Source organism: Schistocerca gregaria, chromosome X (assembly GCF_023897955.1).
Source record: "Schistocerca gregaria isolate iqSchGreg1 chromosome X, iqSchGreg1.2, whole genome shotgun sequence".
In the NCBI taxonomy this organism is placed as follows: domain Eukaryota; kingdom Metazoa; phylum Arthropoda; class Insecta; order Orthoptera; family Acrididae; genus Schistocerca; species Schistocerca gregaria.
Genome location: NC_064931.1, coordinates 143,080,717 through 143,103,059, shown reverse-complemented (window position 1 = coordinate 143,103,059; position 22,343 = coordinate 143,080,717). Strand labels below are relative to the sequence as shown.

General features: G+C 45.5%; 1 protein-coding gene across 8 annotated transcripts in view; it reads left to right on the top strand.

Annotated features, from left to right (window-relative positions):
• LOC126299478 (transcription factor CP2) overlaps positions 1-22,343 on the top strand; it is a 793,232-nt gene that overhangs the window by 337,454 nt on the left and 433,435 nt on the right. For 2 of the 8 annotated variants that reach the window (XM_049991418.1, XM_049991417.1), the window contains exon 1: positions 13,441-13,701. The exons of the other annotated variants lie outside the window; for them this stretch is intronic. In XM_049991418.1, coding sequence (XP_049847375.1) covers positions 13,668-13,701 — 34 coding nt within the window. In that variant the 5' untranslated portion in view covers positions 13,441-13,667. Of the gene's footprint in view, positions 1-13,440; positions 13,702-22,343 lie in introns of those variants that run through there. 8 annotated transcript variants of the gene reach the window in all.

Here is a 22,343-nt window from a genome sequence, read left to right as displayed (position 1 = left end):
GGCTACGAACATGGCATTCGATAAGACAGTAACACAATACCTCACGACCGCCGACGGTGCTCGTATTGCTACCACTCACCAACAACCCAGTAACGGAAAAGGCTCATTCCAAGATACTCAGTTGCTACCGGTTCTACATCTACATCTATACTCCGCAAGCCACCCAACGGTGTGTGGCGGAGGGCACTTTATGTGCCACTATCATTACCTCCCTTTCCTGTTCCAGTCGCGTATGGTTCGCAGGAAGAACGACTGCCGGAATGCCTCCGTGCGTGCTCGAATCTCTCTAATTTTACATTCGTGATCTCCTCCGGAGGTATAAGTAGGGGGAAGCAATATATTCGATACCTCATCCAGAAACGCACCCTCTCGAAACCTGGGCAGCAACTACACCGCGATGCAGAGCGCCTCTCTTGCAGAGTCTGCCACTTGAGTTTGCTAAACACCTCAGTAACGCTATCACGCTTACCAAATAACCCTATGACGAAACGCGCCGCTCTTCTTTGGATCTTCTCTATCTCCTCTGTCAACCCGACCTGGTACGGATCCCACACTGATTAGCAATGCTCAAGCCTAGGTCGAACGAGTGTTTTGTAAGCCACCTCCTTTGTTGATGGACTACATTTTCTAAGGACTCTCCCAATGAATCTCAACCTGGTATCCGCCTTACCAACAATTAATTTTATATGATCATTCCCCTTCAAATCTTTCCGCACGCATACTCCCAGATATTTTACAGAAGTAACTGCTACCAGTGTTTGTTCCGCTATCATATAATCATACAATAAAGGATCCTTCTTTCTATGTATTCGCAATACATTACATTTGTCTATGTTAAGGGTCAGTTGTCACTCCCTGCGCCAAGTGCCTATCCGCTGCAGATCTTCCTGCATTTCGCTGCAATTTTCTAATGCTGCAACTTCTCTGTATACTACAGCATCATCCGCGAAAAGCCGCATGGAACTTCCGACGCTATTCAGCATGCGTCCGCAGAAGTGGACCAAATACCATACCACAACACGGTAGAGGACCATCCGCCTGACGCTTCTTCATCTCCTCCGAGCGACCAGGATACGGATGACGATCCATAAGGGCAAAAAACGCGGGACCCTGCTCTTGAAACCATCCAAAACAAACGTAGAGAGCGGCCATAACTGGCTACAGAACAACGTCCGAGGAAACGGAAGGCAGAGGGGGAAATGCAAATCGTTTCCATCCGTTGCCCAGCAAACCTCCGAGCAGTGTTAGGCACAAGCATGGTTTGGTCATCGCCCACGCCAACCAACAGGAACCCGTGACTAAACCTACACCGCCAGGCAAATACCGCCGATCACGGTTCACTGCACGCAGAACAACGTGACACTCAAGGACGTCTTGAAGGAACAATTGCAAGGCTCTCTCAAGGCGATATTTCAACGAGACCGAATCACGTATCTTCTCGATTTTTACGGGGACCACGAATGGGAAATTCAGATCTTCGAACAATACAACATCCTGCTTACTAGCCTCCAGAGGCAAGAGAGCTGAAGGTGATCGTAAGACGGCTACCCGACCAAGTACCACTGCCCAACGTTGCACGAGCACTACAGGGAAAAAGGGTTCACCTCACCAGCATTTGTGGTAAATCTACCTAAGTCGAAAGACAACGACAAGATTTACGGTGTACACCATTTTTTGCTCACTCAATGTCCCGTCGAAACATTCAAGAGCAAAGAAGAGCCAGCTCACTGTAAACGGTGCCAGCGGCTCGAACATACAGCGAACTATTGCTCTCTTCCCGCATGCAGTGTCCGCTGTGCCACTACCATGTCTCCAAAGACTGCACATCGTCGCACATGTCCAAGACGAAATACGCCAACTGCGAAGGAGGCCACCTTGCCTCGGTGGCGTGACTGCGAGAAGTACCAGGAGCTCTTGCATAAATGCAGGAATAGGAAACTGGTGACTGGCGTCCACGCCAGCGCTAATCACACCACCTGATAAGGCGCAACCGTCAACATATGGTTCCAGCCTTTCAACGACAGGTTGGCGACAACCCAACAGGACTTTCTCGGACGCTTTCCACAACAGACCAGGCACAACAGCACCTATCTCTGCTGACGCTAGCAACGTGCAGTCTTTTTCACAAGCGCGTACTCACATCGTGGGCCTTCTTACATCGCTTCAACAGAAGATCAACTCCTTCCTCGGGCACGTCGAAGGAGTCGTCAGAGGCATTCGTACCGCCCTAAATCGGACCACAAGTGTCACACGAGACACCTCAAATTCCTGAATTCCAGTGCAAATGGCTTTCGTACTAAGAAAACGGAACTTAACGACTTTTTATCACGGCACCGCGCGGACGTGGCGATGGTTACGGAGAAGCACTTAGAAGACACGGTCATCTTCCAACTGCGCAATATGCAAGCATACCGTACCGGCAGGCCTGACCGGCACGGCGGAGGAAGGACGATCTTCTTTCGGAACTCGATGCGACACCACGTGAAAATGCTACCGGCCCTCAGTTCCATGGAGGCAATGTCAGTGACGATTCACACCATGGTTGGCATTGTGACATCATATATCAGCCCCACGGACTCACTAATCAAGGAAGATCTTCTGTCATTTTGTGACCGATAGCAGAAGATATTGTTCCCTGTCGACCTGAGCGTAAAACATTTTATATGTACACCCTTCACCCAGTAAGAGGAAGCTGTCAAAGAGAGTCAGCCTTGTGTCCACATCTCCCAAAGATACAACGTATCGGACGTGTTACGTCAACACATGTCCGGCATTGTGTGGTTTCCCGATAGCATTCAGAGACGTTTACTCAAAAGGAACTGTACTATTCGGTGTAGTAATGAATGTATCCGTTTTATTATTGACTTGATTGAATACCACAGGGTTCCGCTTTGATATACTATCAATTGACGTATAGAACCGAGCATCTGCGTCGTACAACCACTTTATGAGAACCCATTCGATACGCTGGATGACGATGCCGTTTACTTTGTTGTATACCCCAACCTGGGCAATGCTGCAGTGCAGCGATACGTGAATGTTCCATTGTGGTGGATTGGTATCCACATCAAAGGCAACTAGGTAGGAGCCGACCACTTCCATGGCATGCACGCTTGCCAGGCTTTGTATTTATGTGGGAATTAAAAGTATTTGGTGTACAGAAGAGCGGTTCACAATTAGGTGATACATCAGGTATTCATCTGCGTCTACATGACTGCTTTGCAAGTGTGAACTTACGTACATCATTCGTGCATGCGAAACCCAAGTAGTCAGACTGGTTGTTTTTAAATGCTGTGGCAGTTCATAATCCGACATGTCCAAGCGTATACAGAAGCTTCTGCGTGGTTCAATGTTAGTTGAAGCAAAAATGAACGGCCTGCAGTGCAGACAAGTAATCAAGAAAATGTGTTGACGTTCTCGCACAGTGTAGCACGAGAGCTCTGCTTGGCGGTGTTAGCACCGCTAATACCGATTCCGGCCACCGTGCTCTCAAATTATAGGACATTTGTCGAATGTTTTACGACAGGTTTCAACGTCAACGTTACTAAACGCTATACCATTGTATTTGTCTTCTCAAGAGCTATCGAATGCAGTTATAAAAAGTATACGGTTCCATTTACAAAAAAAAACGTACTTGCTTCCATATCTCCGTTGACACAGGCGGCTAAAAACACTAACCAAACAAAAAAATGAGCCCCTCGACTCTCTAACATTTGCTGAAAATCTCGTTTCAGTATGTGCAAACGTTCACGAAATAAAACTGGTGCTACGTCTTACGTGACTCACACTGTATATAAAGACCTTTAGTAAAATTTAGTCTCCTTGCAAACGCGCCTGTGGATAAAAACCACGAACGACTGGCCCCGCCACAGTTCTATCATACATTTGCACGATGACCTTTGTTTACGCTGACGTTTGTCTTTTCAAGACACGTAGCACCCTCTCAAGAAAATCTTCTGCTCAACTGTGTAACCTGTCGGAATCGCCACAATAACGTCATTTTCGATATCGGCGAGGCACTAGTCTTTCTAGCTTTGCATATAATGTACACTCCTGGAAATTGAAATAAGAACACCGTGAATTCATTGTCCCAGGAAGGGGAAACTTTATTGACACATTCCTGGGGTCAGATACATCACATGATCACACTGACAGAACCACAGGCACATACACACAGGCAACAGAGCATGCACAATGTCGGCACTAGTACAGTGTATATCCACCTTTCGCAGCAATGCAGGCTCCTATTCTCCCATGGAGACGATCGTAGAGATGCTGGATGTAGTCCTGTGGAACGGCTTGCCATGCCATTTCCACCTGGCACCTCAGTTGGACCAGCGTTCGTGCTGGACGTGCAGACCGCGTGAGACGACGCTTCATCCAGTCCCAAACATGCTCAATGGGGGACAGATCCGGAGATCTTGCTGGCCAGGGTAGTTGACTTACACCTTCTAGAGCACGTTGGGTGGCACGGATACATGCGGACGTGCATTGTCCTGTTGGAACAGCAACTTCCCTTGCCGGTCTAGGAATGGTAGAACGATGGGTTCGATGACGGTTTGGATGTACCGTGCACTATTCAGTGTCCCCTCGTCGATCACTAGAGGTGTACGGCCAGTGTAGGAGATCGCTCCCCACACCATGATGTCAGGTGTTGGCCCTGTGTGCCTCGGTCGTATGTAGTCCTGATTGTGGTGCTCACCTGCACGGCGCCAAACACGCATACGACCATCATTGGCACCAAGGCAGAAACGACTCTCATCGCTGAAGACGACACGTCTCCATTCGTCCCTCCATTCACGCCTGTCGCGACACCACTGGAGGCGGGCTGCACGATGTTGGGGCGTGAGCGGAAGACGGCCTAACGGTGTGCGGGACCGTAGCCCAGCTTCATGGAGACGGTTGCGAATGGTCCTCGCCGATAGCCCAGGAGCAACAGTGTCCCTAATTTGCTGGGAAGTGGCGGTGCGGTCCCCTAGGGCACTGCGTAGGATCCTACGGTCTTGGCGTGCATCCGTGCGTCGCTGCGGTCCGGTCCCAGGTCGACGGGCACGTGCACCTTCCGCCGACCACTGGCGACAACATCGATGTACTGTGGCGACCTCACGCCCCACGTGTTAGCAATTCGGCGGTACGTCCACCCGGCCTCCCGCATGCCCACTATACGCCCTCGCTCAAAGTCCGTCAACTGCACATACTGTTCACGTCCACGCTGTCGCTGCATGCTACCAGTGTTAAAGACTGCGATGGAGCTCCGTATGCCACGGCAAACTGGCTGACACTGACGACGGCGGTGCATAAATGCTGCGCAGCTAGCGCCATTCGACGGCCCACACCGCGGTTCCTGGTGTGTCCGCTGTGCCGTGGGTGTGATCATTGCTTGTACAGCCCTCTCGCAGTGTCCGGAGCAAGTATGGTGGGTCTGACACACCGGTGTCAATGTGTTCTTTTTTCCATTTCCAGGAGCGTATTTATGAAGTGCAGCCGCACAAAACCGGTGTACAAATGTGTGTGAAATCTCATGGGACTTAACTGCTAAGGTCATCAGTCCCTAAGCTTACACACTACTTAACCTAAATTATCCTAAGGACAAACACACACACACACCTATGCCCGAGGGAGGACTCGAACCTTCGCCGGGACCAGCCGCACAGTCCATGACTGCAGCGCCTCAGACGTCTCGGCTAATCCCGGGCGGCACAAAACGTGTGTTACCGAATTCTTTAAAGGACTACAAGAATACTGGGTTCGGAATTTAACGATAGGCTCTAACAGAATAGTTATAAATTTCCTTACTGTCAGCAAGCGACATTGTGATCATTTTTGTGCTACCTAGAACTCCAACAAAAGAATAAGTATTTGAAATAAATGTAATTTTATTCTTCACCTTGAACGAAGGGCTAATAGAACATTTCACAGCATAACAGCAGTCAGTATGTCACAAACCGAATACACGTGTATTACATACTTGCTTGTAGTCATCTTGGCATATGTGCGATAATGGCTGTAATAAATTTTTGAAAGATTGTTAAAACTTGACTTAATCAGCAAACACGGCTTCAACGAATAAACTTTGTATACTTTGCCTCGAGTAGAGGCAACCCGCATCACATCTGTTTTGCGTTCTCGGCCACGGACAACGTTCTACTTCTGTAGGATATTGCGGAGAAATTTTGAATGTAGCACTGAAAGCTCTCAAAATTTGATAATCGCCAGTTATACATGTGGTTGTGAATTTTTTCCATAGATGCAATCGAATTTCATAATTACATATCATGCGCCATCACTTTGCTGGTATTTCACAAATACTCAACTGACGGCTACCCCTCGCGGCTCTCCCCGTCGGAGGTTCGAGTCCTCCCTCGGGCACGTGTGTGTGTGTGTGTTGTCCATAGTGTAAGTTAGATTAAGTAGTGTGTAAGCTTAAGGACCGACGACCTAAGTAGTTTGGTCCCATAAGATCTTACCACAATTTTATTTTCAACTTACGGAAATGAAAAGCTTTACCCTGTGAAGCACTAGTCCAGTATTAATCGAACTTCGTGGAGATGTTCATCACATAATGTGCAGTAAATGATCAGATTTGCATTCCATTCGTAACTGATGCCCATCATCATCAACATCAATATGAGGAATGACCCTCACGAGCACGAATACACTAATATTCATTGCGGTATGGAAGCAAACAGTCTCCAAATGTCATCTTGAGGAATTTCTTGCTGTGCCTGAAACAGATCTGTGTCAGCTGACTAAGATAACTGGCTGGAGGCTGGTAGGAAAGCATACGTCTTCACGTCATGTCCCAGATATGCTGTATGCGAGACAAATCAGTGAACTGAGCAGACCAGTCAGGTATCTGTATTTTCCCCGAGACGTTCTTTTGTGTTTACTACAGCGTTGAGTATTGCATTATCCTGTTGGACTATGCTATTTGGTTCAAAAATGGTTCAAATGGCTCTGAGCACTATGGGACTTAACATCTGAGGTCATCAGTCCCCTAGAGCTTAGAACTACTTAAACCTAACTAACCTAAGGACATCACACACATCCATGCTCGAGGCAGGATTCGAACCTGCGACCGTAGCGGTCGCGCGGTTCCAGACTGAAGTGCCTAGAACCGCTCGGCCACACCGGCCGGCCATGCTATTTGGTACTGTGCTCATGAAGGGTATGACAATAGGGTTTAACATTCTTGGCACATACTGCCAAGCATTCATCCTCCCTTCATCAATTACCAAACTAGTTTTGCTGCCATATCCAGTGGCTCCCTACTCAGTGATTCCAGGAGAGGCGTGGGACTCGAGAATTGCTCTTACCTGTGGACTTTCATCACGTCGTTTACGGTCATGTTGGAGTCGATCTTACCACCACAGACAGACACGAGACTCGGCGCGGATTACCATAGAATGCCATTCGGTGTCTCAGATGATTCTGGACCTAAATCGTGCAAGTCCCTGCTGTCCGTGATATGGTGTCAGCGGTAAATGACGCATGACGACTCGAAATCTCAACCCAATTACCAGTAATCAGTTTGTAAGGAAAGGAAGATTAGAGTTTAACGTCCCGTCGACGGCGATGTAATTAGAGACGGAAATTGAAATTTACTGTGCCGGGAATCATCGCTGCATTTGCCTGGAGTGATGTAGGAATATCACGGAAAATCTAAATCAGTATGTCTGGACGGAGATGCGAACGGTACCCTCCCGAATGCGATTCCACTGTGCGCCACCTAGTTCGGCCAGTCTGTTCCTAACGGTTCGTGGTGCTTGTTTGTCTGTAAACTCTGACCTGTTTCCAGTTGTTCTCATTCTTCTATTCATCAGAGACCGTCGAACATGGCTACTATCTTCTGGCGTGTAGTCCTGTGGGATGCCTACTTTTCTCGTCATATTGTTGTCCTGAGTCCATTTCGTCGCCATTCGTTCTGTAGTCATTACAATACAGCCCACTGTATGTGCTATCTGTGTGTATGACGCTCCCATGTACCCCATGACAAGGATTCACCTTTCTCAAAATCCGAAACATGACAACAAGCCGCAAGTGTACACCCTCTGGGACTTCTTTGTTGCGATTTACATTTTAAAAGATCCAGTAACGTTGTACACATCCGAAACACAAACGCTTATTCGATTGTAGGAATGGCTTTGCTCTGTGCTGAAAATAACCTCGTGTAAGGATTAAATTTTAATCAACATATCCCACAGGTATGGAAATATTGGAGTGTCAGTTTGATTATCGTTTGGTCAAGGAGATCATCGTGTAATATTTCCATTTCCGTCGGTGTGAGAACGATAATCCATGTACAAGATGCTACAGATCGATAGCAATGAATTGTGGGACGTTGTAATTGTACTTTTAAGTTTTTTCCGGTATTTGTGCAGTAACAAAATATTTTAAGGCTGCCCCTTGTTTCTGTTTTACTCTCGACCTAGACTTGTTTCAGTGCTATTGCACTCTCGTCGGTGGGTTTGTTTTATTAATATTGTCGATGATCATTCAAAGCATAAAGGATTTCTATATCAAAGTAAAAAAAATTATAGAAATCGCATTTTCTGTAAGAAAAATGGAACAGGATGCACTGCGGGGAAATTACAACAGCACCGTCAGGCCTCTCGTATTTTCTTACAACCACTGTGTGAAATTTTACAACACGGATAGACCTGATCACCCAAATAAAATCTCATTCAGAGGAAAGCACAAGTCTATCCCTTACCTCACGAAGTAACTTTTCTGTAACGTATACTACGAGATGGGGTCTCTGGGACTCGTATGCTAAAACTGAGATTTAAGACATAAATCATTTGAAAGTTTTAATTTATGTTATATAAGATTTATTTTTACAATTATTGGTTTATTTTATTACAGTAAATAAGGCCTGCAACATTTTGCTATTTATCACACAAAATAACATACTTTTGCGTGGCCTTTTAAATAATACATATAAATGGACTTACAGAACTGAATTTTGCATTTTGAAAAATTGTACTATAAACATAAAACAAAATTCCAGGGTTTAAATTTGCCAAATAAGTTCCACTCTATAGCTACAGAAAGAAAGTCTGCAAAATTGACATTCAGTGTTGGGATCTAGATTTTTCTTATCACCACTCAGAACACTTTAAGTATGTAATTGGAGAAACAGACAGATCCCCGTCACAATCGTCCTGAAAGTCCTGCTCTGAATGATACTCTTGTTCGATAGCAGAACTGAAATAGTTGGCTACTGTAATATCGTCGTCCGTTTCCTGACCTGTATCACTGACACCGTCCTCGATCCACTGATTAACAATTTCATCCAACTCGGGAAAGTTAAAACTGACACGTTCCTTGAAACGCATTTTTTTGCTATACAGTACTGAAGAAAAGAGATATGTAGTTCACGAGGCGCCGTTTATAAGACCCTAACCCGTGTCAGCAACAAACACAGACGGTGATAACGCAACCGACAACAAAACATTGTAAAACTTCCTGCAGATTAAAACTGCGCGCCGGACCGAGACTCGAACTCTGGACCTTTGCCTTTCGCGGGCAAGTACTCTGCCAGGAAGTTTCATATCAGCGCACACTCCGCTACAGAGTGAAAATCTCATTCTGAAAAACATTGTAAAGTTGGCAATTTAAGAGGATAGCGGGAGTATAGAAGTATTCCGCTCCAACTGACCTTGGAGCCGCACCTGTGTTCAGAAACCGCAATTTGCGGAAGTGCATATTTTGAGGCCACCTTCGTTCGTAGCATATAACACCAATTGGAGAGAGTAGTGTGTGGAGCGGGACACTGGTAATTGCCGTCATACGCATAAATCGCTTATGACAACAGTACCAACACACATTCCAGTATCTATTTAATTAATGGGCTTCCTATTTATATATTTTACGCTTATAGTCACTACGCGAAATGTACGTTGGAAGTAGTTACATGGTTGTTGACTCGCACTGGAACATGGGATATCGCAATCAATGTGCACAAGTTAGTATCCCATTGGTATTTGTTATGCATTTATATGACGCTCTCACACTGACTAAAGAAACCCGTGACGAATCGCGCAGATCTTCTTTCAATGTTCTCCTCCCCCGTTCACCCTCCCTCCTTCCCCCTCCTCCTTCCCTCCTCCCCCCTTACGTTACGTTATACGAGCTTGGCAGTGTTCCCAGGCTAACGAACAATATTCCGGAACTGGTCGAACGAACGAGAGTTAATGACCGACCTCCATCGTGGTAAATCTCAATCCGGAATATGCCTTGCACACTGGTAGATTTATATCATCGTTTTCACAAAATGACTTCAGATTTATTATCAGCTTTGGCTGATTCTACGGACTGATCGCCGATCGTTTGGTCAAATAATATCTGTTCTTTTCCTCAATCTTATGCGTATATCATCGATTGCATTTATCTTACTTTTATCCATTGCTGTCAGTGTTTCTTCCGTGACGGTATTAGTTTCGTAAAATAAAGAATAACCACCTTCAGTCACAATGCACTGAAGTCAAATCACGGTTGTGACTGGAGGCGGTTGTTCTTTATTTTACGATTGTATTTATGTTGAGCGTATAGTGTGAGCCCTCCTATAAAGCGTTAGTCATAAACATATTCCTATATCTTTAACGACGAACAAGCTCATAGAGACTGCCACTTGGCTCCTAGTTCGTTTACAAGTGGGTGCACCCGAATTCCACTAACAAAATTTAGGATGCTGTTCAGGGATATTTAACGAGTATTTTAGTATAACAGTTCCATAGTATCTGGTGGTTTGTCACAGAATAATTGCATTTTGTTATCTTTGTACATTTATTACTGTGATAGTCTCTGCACAACAAAATGGCTCTGAGCACTATGGGACTTAACTTTTAAGGTCATCAGCCCCCTAGAACTTAGAACTACTTAAACCTTACTGACCTAAGGACATCACACACATCCTTGCCCGAGGCAGGATTCGAACCTGCGAGCCTAGCGGTCGCACGGTTCCAGACTGTAGCGCCTAGAACCGCTCGGCCACCTCGGCCGGCTCTCTGCACAACAGTACAAATATAAATGGTATGTGCTGCGGATCATGTTTTGAAAGAAAATTGTTCCATTCACTCACAATATTTGCTGTTAATTCCCACTTTATTTTCGCCTTCAAGTATGCGTTCAGTATTGTTTTTTTCTGTCTCAGGTTTGTTTCTTCTGCAGTGTTGGTTGTGCATTAACAGTGATCCACAGCACTTCGGGTAGACTTAAAGCGTGTAAGGCAGCTGATGCTACGTCGCTTTCCGCATGCCATGATAATAGTGGTCTATATTTTGAACGATATCTACAAGAGAACAGCTCTGTATTTGATACGTAGTGTACTGTACAATGACAGAACAAACTGAACACTCTGTGATAAAAGTGTACGTGTTCCTCTGAGGGTTGTTGAATTACTCTGGTGGTGTACATTTTGATGATTGCATATTACAGGCACATCACAGTTGTGGAATTACTTGCACTTACACAAAGGTAATGGAGGATAAAAAACCGAATAAACTTCATTACTCTGCAAGAAGCCACCAGAGACGGTGAGCGCCGCATAAAAATATTTCAGGAAATATCTCTCACCAATCTTACAAATTTTGTCGATAGAATTCGCGTTTCCTCGTATACGAGGATCACTCCAGAAGAAATGCAAACTATTTTTGTAAAAATACAATTTTCATTCTGCATGCGTGAAAGTTTTACAGTGTGTACATACATCCTTCCCGCTTGTTTTCAACCTGTTGTCGTGAGTGGTGCCGTCACAGCATGTCTTCAACATGGCTGCTACACTTGACGTCCGTCAGAAGTAACGTGCTATCATAGAATTCCTGTGCTGAGAAAACGAGACAGTGGGAAACATCCACAAGACGTTGAAAAAGATGTATGGAGATGCTGCTGACGATCCCAGTACAGTTAGTCGGTGGGCAAGCAGATTACGTGATGAAAGCGGGTACGGCAATATTGAGGATTGTCCTCGCAGCAGCAGGCCTCGTTCTGCACACACTCCAGACAATGTGAAGAGAGTTAACGAATTGGTGACTGCTGACAGATGCATCACGGTGAACGAATTGTCACGCTACGTTGGGATAGGGGAAGGAAGTGTTTGCAGAATACTGAAAGTGTTGGGGTTAAAAAAGGTTTGTGCCAGTTGGGTTCCCAGGATGTTGACAGTGGCTCACAAAGAAACAAGAAAAACGGTATGCACAGAACTTTTGGAACAGTAAGAGAATGGTGGAGATGAATTTCTTGGAAGAATTGTGACAGGTGATGAAACATGGCTCTATCATTTCTCACCAGAGACGAAGAGGCAATCAATCGAGTGGCATCATGCAAATTCACCCAAGAAAAAGAATTCAAAACCACACCTTCTGCTGGAAAAGTTATGGCTACGGTGTTTTTCGATTGCAAAGGACTCTTGCTTGTGGACATCATGCCAAGTGGAACCACCATAAATTCTGATGCATATGTGACGACACTGAAGAAACTTCAAGCTCGACTGTGTCGTTTTCGACCACATCAGCAAAAGCAGGATATTTTGCTGTTGCAAGACAATGCACGGCCACACGTTAGTCAAAAAACCTTGGAAGCGTTCACAAAACTCGGATGGATAACACTGAAACACCCGCCTTACAGTCCTGGCCTGGCCCCATGTGGCTTATCATCACTCTGGGAAACTGGAAGCCTCTCTTCGAGGAACAAGGTTTGAAGATGATGACTCCCTTGTGCACACTGCCAAGCTGTGGCTCCAACTGCTTGGTCCAGAATTTTACCTTGCGGGTATACAGGCGCCGATTCCAAGATGGCGTAAGGCAGCTGAGAGGGATGGAAATTATGTGGAGAAACGAAAATCTTGTTCGTAAAGTCTGTACCTACACACTGCAAAACTTTCAAAACATGTAGAATAAAAGATGGAGTTAAAAAAATAGTGTGCATTCTTTTTAGTGACCCTCGTAAATTGTGGACAATAACGGCCGTATCGCAGTATCTTGATGTATGCCAGACACTGCTTTTTCTTGTGGTTGCGTCTTTCCGATACGAACACGCTACTGAGTTTCAAAATATCCACGGGTGTACTGCCGGTCTACAGTGTCCAACGCCTGATGATGGCGACATGTATGATTGCCGAAATATTGTGCCCGTTGGACACTGTAGACCGGCAGTACACCCGTGGATATTTTGATTATCAATTACGCCGGGAGAAACTCAAGAATCACGCTACTGAGTTCTTTGTACTTCTCTTTCACTTGATCGCATACCCGTTTCAGTACTTGGCAACGGTGCGGAATTGTATCAAAGCCTTACGTTTCGAGTTTTTAAGGAGACTATCTCTGGCGATTAGCGACGTGCAGGCGCGACAGAGCGCTCGACACGTGCTGCCGCAAGGTGTCGCCACCAGCTCCGCTGCTGTGCGGCGTCATATCTGGGCGTCGTTATCCGCGCCATTAGAGACGCCCAGCTGACTCGCTGCCGCTGCGGACGTCAGTAGGCCTGTTTGCCGCGCGGCCCGAGAGATGTCGCCCCGAGCGGCGTCGGCGGCGCGCCAGTCTGTCCCGCGGTGTCGAGCTGCCCGCGCTACGTTCGCTGCCGGCTACAGCCGAACGACCACGAAAATGGCACGTGGCCGCTAAAGACGCGTCGTACCAGCTGGCGCAGCCGCGCAGTACACCGCTGGGATGACAAGAGGACCTGGCATTCGGTATCTCCACGGTCAGTCCCTACTCCATGTATTATACTCGGTACCACGCCGCGCCTGCATACTTTCAGCGCTGTCGCCACTCGTATTTCCGGCGCGGTCAGCAGCCTTTGCGTGCGCAGACGCTATAGCGGAGGACGTGGAATTAGCGAGCCGAGGCGCCAGCGGCGCAACGACGACCTCCCCCGGCAGTACCGCTAGCGAAGGCAAACTGGTTGTCTGCAGCGATCAGCTGGCGCCCGAATGCGGCCTTTCGCCACTTGCTGGTTTTAGCGCAAACTACCAAGGACGCAGCTGGCTGCACTGCTAGTAGCCGAGCCAACATCTCTCAAGATGTCACTACCCTGCGTTAGAAGCTGTCCCGATCAGGAGGCTCCCATTACGAAGTCGTTTAACAAATTTCACATTTTCACGTGCTGTTCTCTTAAGCTTACTGAGGAGATAAGCCGAGTGTCAGAGAGGGAATGAATGATTAAAGTTACAAAACAACAAACTGAGGCAGGTTAAGTCAGCGACTATGCGGTGCCAAAAATCTCTTCAGTCACACTGAGGTGCTTTAATACGACTAAAAACAGATGGTGACATCCTCCCTTGGAAGAAGCAACCAGTTGGTGCTTTTAGCAACCCATTTCCCGTGTTCCATAGTTTGATTGGGTTTTGTATTGGGTGAATCGGGCAGCGATTTGCGTAGATAATGACGTGCCCTTAATTACAATGACATGGGTGTGGATAAGGTTTTTATGGTTTGGTGTGCTGTGCTAACTCCTTCATAGCCACCTATGCAGGATACTGCAATATCTGAAAGTGGCTGTTTCATTCTTTCTCTCATCCGTTAAGAGTCGACTCAAACATTTGTTTTACGACTTTGACTTTATTCACTTCCCTTTACGTAGAGAGATTTTAACAAAGACTACGTTGTCTCTATTTTTGTTTACCATATGCATGTAGATCAGTATATATGGATATGAACTTGTCTTTCTTAAAACATATTAATCTCATAAAAAATGCAAAAAAAAGGTGCAGAAGCTAATGACCCAGGTGGGGCGTTTCATGAGCGCATAATGACTATAACACTCTTCTGCGATGACGATCACATCGAAACTTTTAAATATATGCTAACGTCCCAAGGAAAATATAAGCACTGCTGGAATTGTTTTGCTACTGATATTTCGTGAACTTTCCTTCCTTCCGCCAAGGAAAGGAAGAATTATTGCTTTTATTTCATACGCTTTAGATTATGAATTACAAAAATTTCGAGGAACGAAATAGTAATTTGTAAATATTTGTCGTCGCGAAGTTCATTGAGTATCTTCGCTTTGAGTTGTGCACTTTTGTTTCTCTGGCGTTGCATCCTGTCCTGCAGTTCGTTCCTAATTACTTATCAGTCCGTCCAAAGCTCAACCGTAGTCGTTTATGCGGTTCCGTAAACAAAGCAATTCTTCTGGACCACAGATTGTAGTGTCTGTTTCTGTTGTTTCCAGGCATGAAGATGGCGCCCCCCTACACTTACCTTAGATCTAGAGGCCACTTGTGCTTCACTAAACTAAGGAACAGTAATCTTGTATTTGCCTGGAGTGAATTGCGGCGTAAACAAAAGATGACACCGTGGAGGAATTACACTATTCTCTATTGAGATAGCAACTTACCACTGTGTAGTTGTTTCTCGATAGCACTTTTTACATGTACTAGTAAACATAAGGCCTCGTTAAAAAATATACTACAAAAGCGCAAAAATCGTCTACATATATTGATTGCGTCTAATATACGGAGCAATACACTTTAACTTGCGTTTTAGTTAGATTGTGTCATGCGTTAGGCATTAGTAAAAACTGTTATTCATAAACCTACCCATAAATGTTTAGAATCTGTCTAACTCTGGTTGTATATATCGATTGAACGATGCATGGTTGTGGATATGACTAAAGTGAGCCTATAAACCGATGCATCGCTTTTTAATCACTTTATCCCCCTTGTGCTGTTTTTCCCGTCCTACGTAATTGTTGTGTTGAGTAACGTAGGTCAGCATTTTGGTATAGCTGAAATGCGACATGACCATAGTAAGTTCAAGGAAACGGAGATCCTTTCCCGGAGGGCAGTGTTTATCGTGTTCGACTTATCGGTCGCATTATCAGTTGTGCTAGCAAGAAGTATCGAACACATGGCAACAGTGCGCCTTGGGTAAGATAAATGGCAGACGGAACTTCAAAAATTTACTCACGAACCAGAGACAAGAAAATGAAACAGCATTTCGAGCTCTTTATATTCTACGTGGGAGCACGCGGTCGCTAATTGGAATGGGTTGTGTCGAGAGGAACGAACAAAGCACGTAGCTTTTGTGACAGAAACACAAGTAGCGCCTGCGGTATTGTGATAAGTGTGTTGTTGTGACTCCAGCTTTCAACCTGGAGGTCGGTTTGTGGCAAAATGCTATGAGAAAGAACACGCAACATGCATTGGAAATCTGTGGTGTAGGAAAAGGGGGTTGGGGGAGTACACTGGCTATCAGGACCCTACGACATTCTCGCAAGAACGATAGATGCATCACAGGGCATCATATTTTGTTAAGCAACCTATACATTCAGTTGCTCTATCTCTAACGACCTAATCGCGGAATGGACGATCATTACTAGCCCTCCTTTTCCTTTCTGTCCTCAGATCTCCTCGTATGGAGTTACAGCATCTCTGAAGAGTACTGTACTGTGTACAGTACTCTTCTTCTCTCCGGGGAAAATATAAATAAGAAAAAGGAGGCGGGCTGGTCAAATTGCTCCTCAAGTAGTTACGAAGTGCTTCTTTATCCACCCGAACATCATTTAGTTCTCTTAGGAAAAAGTGTACGCGTCGAATCTGTTTTGTTTTATATGTCTATTAACAGAACTGAAGGAATTTTTTTCTTGTAGCAACAAGACGCATCATTCAATGAGAAACGAAATTTGAAGCAGCAGTCTGAACTGACATATGTAAGTGCAAAGTGAATCTGCCTCGTGATGGCTGGGTGTTGTGTGATGTCCTTAGGTTAGTTAGGCTTAAGTAGTTCTAAGTTCTAGGGGACTGATGACCTAAGATGTTAAGTCCCATAGTGCTCAGAGCCATTTGAACTTTTTTTTTTCCAAAGTGAATCACATGCTTATTGTCAAAATAATTTTGTGGATGGCCTGCGACAGATATTCAAAGAGGCTACCTCAAAACTGACGGCAAAAGTTACACGGATGTAACAATGGTAACTGAGCGAGAGGGCTTAGAGGTTAAGGCATCGGCCTGGAGGACGTGCGTTCGCATCACCGATCCACGCCCAGATTTGGTTCTTCCACGCATTGCAAAGTGCGAATATCGCGATGCTTTCTTTGAAAAGCGCGTGGACGATTTCTTTCTACACCTGTGTTGAATTTGGAACGTTGTTCCGTCTCTAATGACTCGTTGTCAACTGGACGTTAATCCCTGATACTCCAGCTTCCATCGCACCAGTGATTGAACAACTCTTTCGAACCGTCGGTTTTGTGTCGAATTCTTTCAAAAGCGACAAATGTTGCTACTCTATTTTGTCAGCTACAGTTGTGTAAACTAATCTCATCAACAGTCGCCATAGAAAAAAAAGTCTCGGTGTACTGGCCGCGTGACTGATAATATGCAGAGCCGAGCCATGGAAGATGTCAGAGCTTCTATAGAAAACGCAAGAATGGTGGTAGCTCTGGCAAAGACGGTCATTGACTATCAAACCGTATGTTGTTCTGCGTCCAGCAGTAGGCGTTGTTCCATTGGTCGCATACAATCTACATCCATATTCCGCAAGCCAAATGGTTCACATGGCTCTGAGCACTATGGGACTTAACATCTGTGGTCATCAGTCCCCTAGAACTTAGAACTAATTAAATGTAACTAACCTAAGGACATCACACACATCCATCCCCGAGGCAGAATTCGAACCAGCGACCGTAGCAGTCCCTCGGTTCCGGACTGAGCGCCTAGATTCCGCAAGCCACCTGACGGTGTGTGGGGGAGGGTACTTTGAGTACCTCTATCGGTTCTCCCATCTATTTCAGTCTCGTATTGTTCGTGGAAAGAAAGATTGTCGGTATGTCTGTGTGTGGGCTCTAATCTCTCTGATTTTATCCCCTTGGTCTCTTCTCGAGATATACGTAGGAGGGAGCAACACACTGCTTGACTCCTCGGTGAAGGTATGTTCTCTAAACTTCAACAAAAGCCCATACCGAGCTACTGAGCGTCTCTGTTGCAGAGTCTTCCATTGCAGTTTATCTATCATCTCCGTAACGCTTGCGCGACTACTAAATGATCCTGTAACGAAGCTCGCTGCTCTCCGTTGGATCTTCTCTATCTCTTCTATCAACCATATCTGGTACGGATCCCACACTGGTGAGCAGTATTGAAGCAGTGGGCGAACATGTGTACTGTAACCTACTTCCTTGTTTTCGGGTTGCATTTCCTTAGGATTCTTCCAATGAATCTCAGTCTGGCATCTGATTTAGCGACGATTAATTTTATACGATCATTCCATTTTAAATCACTCCTAATGCCTACTCCCGGATAATTTATGGAATTAACTGCTTCCACTTGCTGACCTGCTATATTGTAGGTAAATGATAAAGGTCTTTCTTTCTATGTATTCGCAGCACATTACACTTGTCCACATTGAGATTCAGTTGCCATTCCCTGCACCATGCGTCAATACGTTGCAGATCCTCCTACATTTCACTACAATTTTCCATTGTTACAACCTCTCGATATACTACAGCATCATCCGCAAAAAGCCTCAGTGAATTTCCGATGTTATCCAGTGATTAGCAACGGTCCTACGACACTCCCCTGCGGCACACCTGTAATCACTCTTACTTCGGAAGACTTCTCCCCAATGAGAATGACATGCTGCGTTTTGTTATCTAGGAACTCTTCAATCAAACCACACAATTGATCTGATAGTCCATATGCTCTTACTTTGTCCGTTAACGGACTGTGGGGAACTGTGTCAAACGCCTTGTGGAAGTGAAGAAACACGGCATCCACCTGGGAACTCGTGTCTATGGCCCTCTGAGTCTCGTGGACGAATAGCGCGAGCTGAGTTTCACACGATCTTCTGAAGTACTGCGATGCACCATCGTACTGCAACATTACATGTCCTTGCATCGCGTTCTTAATGCACAGTGAGGAGGTGTGGTGAAGGACGTTGCACAACACACGACAAAGATATGCAAATATGTACAAAACAGTCTGTCAGAAGCTGTGAACCACTGTGCAAAGAGACCACACTGGCTGCAACATACCTTCGTATTCATTATTTTGGTACCAGTATGTGTACGGATGAAAACAATATCTGATCAATATTAACCTGTCACCTGCTAGTGGCCAGTAATATGGGGCGTATCCAACCATTGCCTTTACAGCTGCCTGAACTTTGCTGAGGCACTTTCAGTGATGTGTCAATGTCTGTGGAGGAATGGGAGCCCATTCTTCCTCAAAAGCCGAAACCAGACAATACAGTGATGTTGGACGCTGGAGTCTTGGGAAAAGTCGACGTTCTAACTCATCCTGAAGGTTTTCCATTGGGATCAGCTCGGAACTGTGGCTAGCTAGTCAACTCCATGACTTTTACTGTCACAAACCGTTACGTAACAGATGCTCCTATACGACAGGATTCATTGTCAAGTATTTACAGTCAGCTTCTCTGAACTGTACACAGTACACAATGCTGTCAAATGTGTTCATACCCGTCGCATTTAGCGTTTTCTTAAGCGCCGGAAGGGAACCACACCCTAACCACGGAAAATCACCCCTATGCCAAACATCACCACCACCTCGTGCTTCACAGTTGGCATTACAAATATACAGTTCCGTACTGTCGCCTGATAAACAAAGTAAGATCCTACGGAATATCAGACCAGCTGTGTGGCTGGATTGAAGAGTTTTTAGCAAACAGAACACAGCATGTTGTTCTCAATGGTGAGACGTCTACAGACGTTAAAGTAACCTCTGGCGTGCCACAGGGGAGTGTTATGGGACCATTGCTTTTCACAATATATGTAAATGACCTAGTAGATAGTGTCGGAAGTCCCATGCGGCTTTTCGGGGATGATGCTATAGTATACAGAGAAGTTGCGGCATTAGAAAATTGCAGCGAAATGCAGGAAGATCTGCAGCGGATAGGCACTTGGCGCAGGGAGTGACATGTGACCCTTAACATAGACAAATGTAATGTATTGCGAATACATAGAAAGAAGGATCCTTTATTGTATGATTATATTATAGCGGAACAAACACTGGTAGCAGTTAATTCTGTAAAATATCTGGGAGTATGCGTACGGAACGATTTGAAGTGGAATGATAAAAAAAAAGAATTGTCGGTAAGGCGGGTGCCAGGTTGCAACTCGCGAGTGATTCCTTACCCCGCTTTCAGGCGATTTTTTCGACCACCCTCCGTAATGCAAAACGGTCCACATTCATCAGTATTTGATCACTGCCTGGTCTTGGTTTAGCTGCGGTACTTCCTTCACTTTTCCACTTAACAACCACATCACCAATAGTAGACTTGGCCAGCTTTTGGAGGTTTGGTGTGTACCTGATGGTTTTCTTACTCACGTCACAGCCTATGACTAATTGACTCATAAGGCCACGGAGCCCATCTGACCAAGCGATTCTGCTGTTACTACACTACTGACCACACAAAAAAGTACCCTACTTCTTTTTACAGAACGGGTCTGCGTCTCGTGACATCTAGTGGTCAATTCCACATTACATAGGGGTGTACCAATACTTATGATCTGCTTGTGTGCTTCCAAAGTTTGGAAATGGAAATTGCTAAAAAAAAGTGAAATATGTTTACAGTAATAAATGAGTTTAACAGTTTGTACGATACCATCCGAGACTTAATATCTCGCCTTCTGGTACATTTTCTCTACATCTAATTGGATGCCCATCTGAATATGTTTTGGACACCGTTTGTATGTATCGTATTGTATGTTAACTGGGGACCTAGAAACGACGGAGAGGCTCCGTCCCCGCCGCAGCCGCAGTGGTCCACAACCCCACGACGACTACCGCAGTCCACTTCACTCCTCCGCCGCCCCACTCTGAACCCAGGGTGATTGTGCGGTTCGCGCCTCGGTGGACCCCCCAGGGAACGTCTCACACCAGACGAGTGTAACCCCTATGTTTGCGTGGTAGAGTAATGGTGGTGTACGCGTACGTGAAGAACGTGTTTGCTCCGCAATCGCCTACATAGTGTTTAACTGAGGCGGAATAAGGGGAACCAGCCCGCATTCGCCGAGGCAGATGGAAAACCGCCTAAAAACCACCCACAGACTGGCCGCTTCACCTCGACACAAATACGCCGGGCGGATTCGTGCCAGGGACCAGGCGCTCCTTCCCGCCCCGAAAGCCGTGCGTTAGACCGCACGGCCAACCTGGCGGGCTTTGATACCCTTACTCGCCAACCAAAACGCCACAGTAACGTCACCTACGTGTACACCAATCAAAATAATGAAGACAAATGTACGAAGCCCTCAGTATTAAATACGAAATGTCGAAGCGCGCCTTGAAATTTTAGTAAGCTCATTTGTGACTGGTTACTGATCTCGTTTGATTAGTGTACTAGTCATTTACACGGTCACGCTAGGCTTAAAATTAAAATATCTACTTTCAGAGAAGTATGTCACGAACGTCATTATGTACGTACCACTTGCATACAACATGGTGACATTTTGTTACACAGTAACCACATAGAATATATTTTTGCATTGCGGGCAATCTCGGTTTGTCTCCCTAATTACCACTTAAGGCTACGTGGTGTACTTTTCTATTTGCGTAAATGTCCGGAAATGGCACTTCCGGAGCTGACCTCGCTTGGAACACATTGTATATGCCTATGGATTCTGTTCACATGAGAATGAACCTTAAGCAAACTGCATAGTTGTCCATACGTGGAGAAAACAATGAAAATTACAGTATACAAGTCTCATTTTGAAACTTCCTGGCAGATTAAAACTGTGTGCCGGACCGAGACTCGAACTCGGGACCTTTGCCTTTCGCGGGAAAGTGCTCTACCGACTTTTTATTTAAGAATTCTTTGTTGTTCTCATTTTGTTCTATTTTGTTCGTTGTATATGTTCGGGGCGGACGTCTCATGATACCCGTTCAGGTTGTTCATTGATTCGTTCACTCCGTTTTTTTTTTATTACAGAGGGTAGCTAACCCTCTGACCGAACACGCTGAGCTACGATACCGGTATCGACTGAGCTACCCAAGCACGACTCACGCCCCGTCCTCACAGCTTTAATTTCGCCAGTACCTCCTCTCCTACCTTTCAACCTTCATTCTAGAGGTCTCATTTTATTTAATAGCGTGTGGTAGTTGAAGAAACAGCTATTCGGTAAAATCGACGTAAATGTTGGCGTCTATATTATCCTGTTACCAATTTTTTGCATCCTGATTTATCGTTAGGTAAATGCAGAAGTTGTTGTGGAACACCGAGATTGCTTTAAGATCCTTGTTTATTTTTCTTATGCTTGCTGCATCTAACTTAGGCTGTCAGGCGGATGCTGGTACTACCTAGGGATCAAATTACATAGGCATGTGGCATGAATGGGTGTCATGTTGAAACTGTCAGATTTCCAAAATTGTGCGAAAGGTATGTGGCAAATGTCTGTTA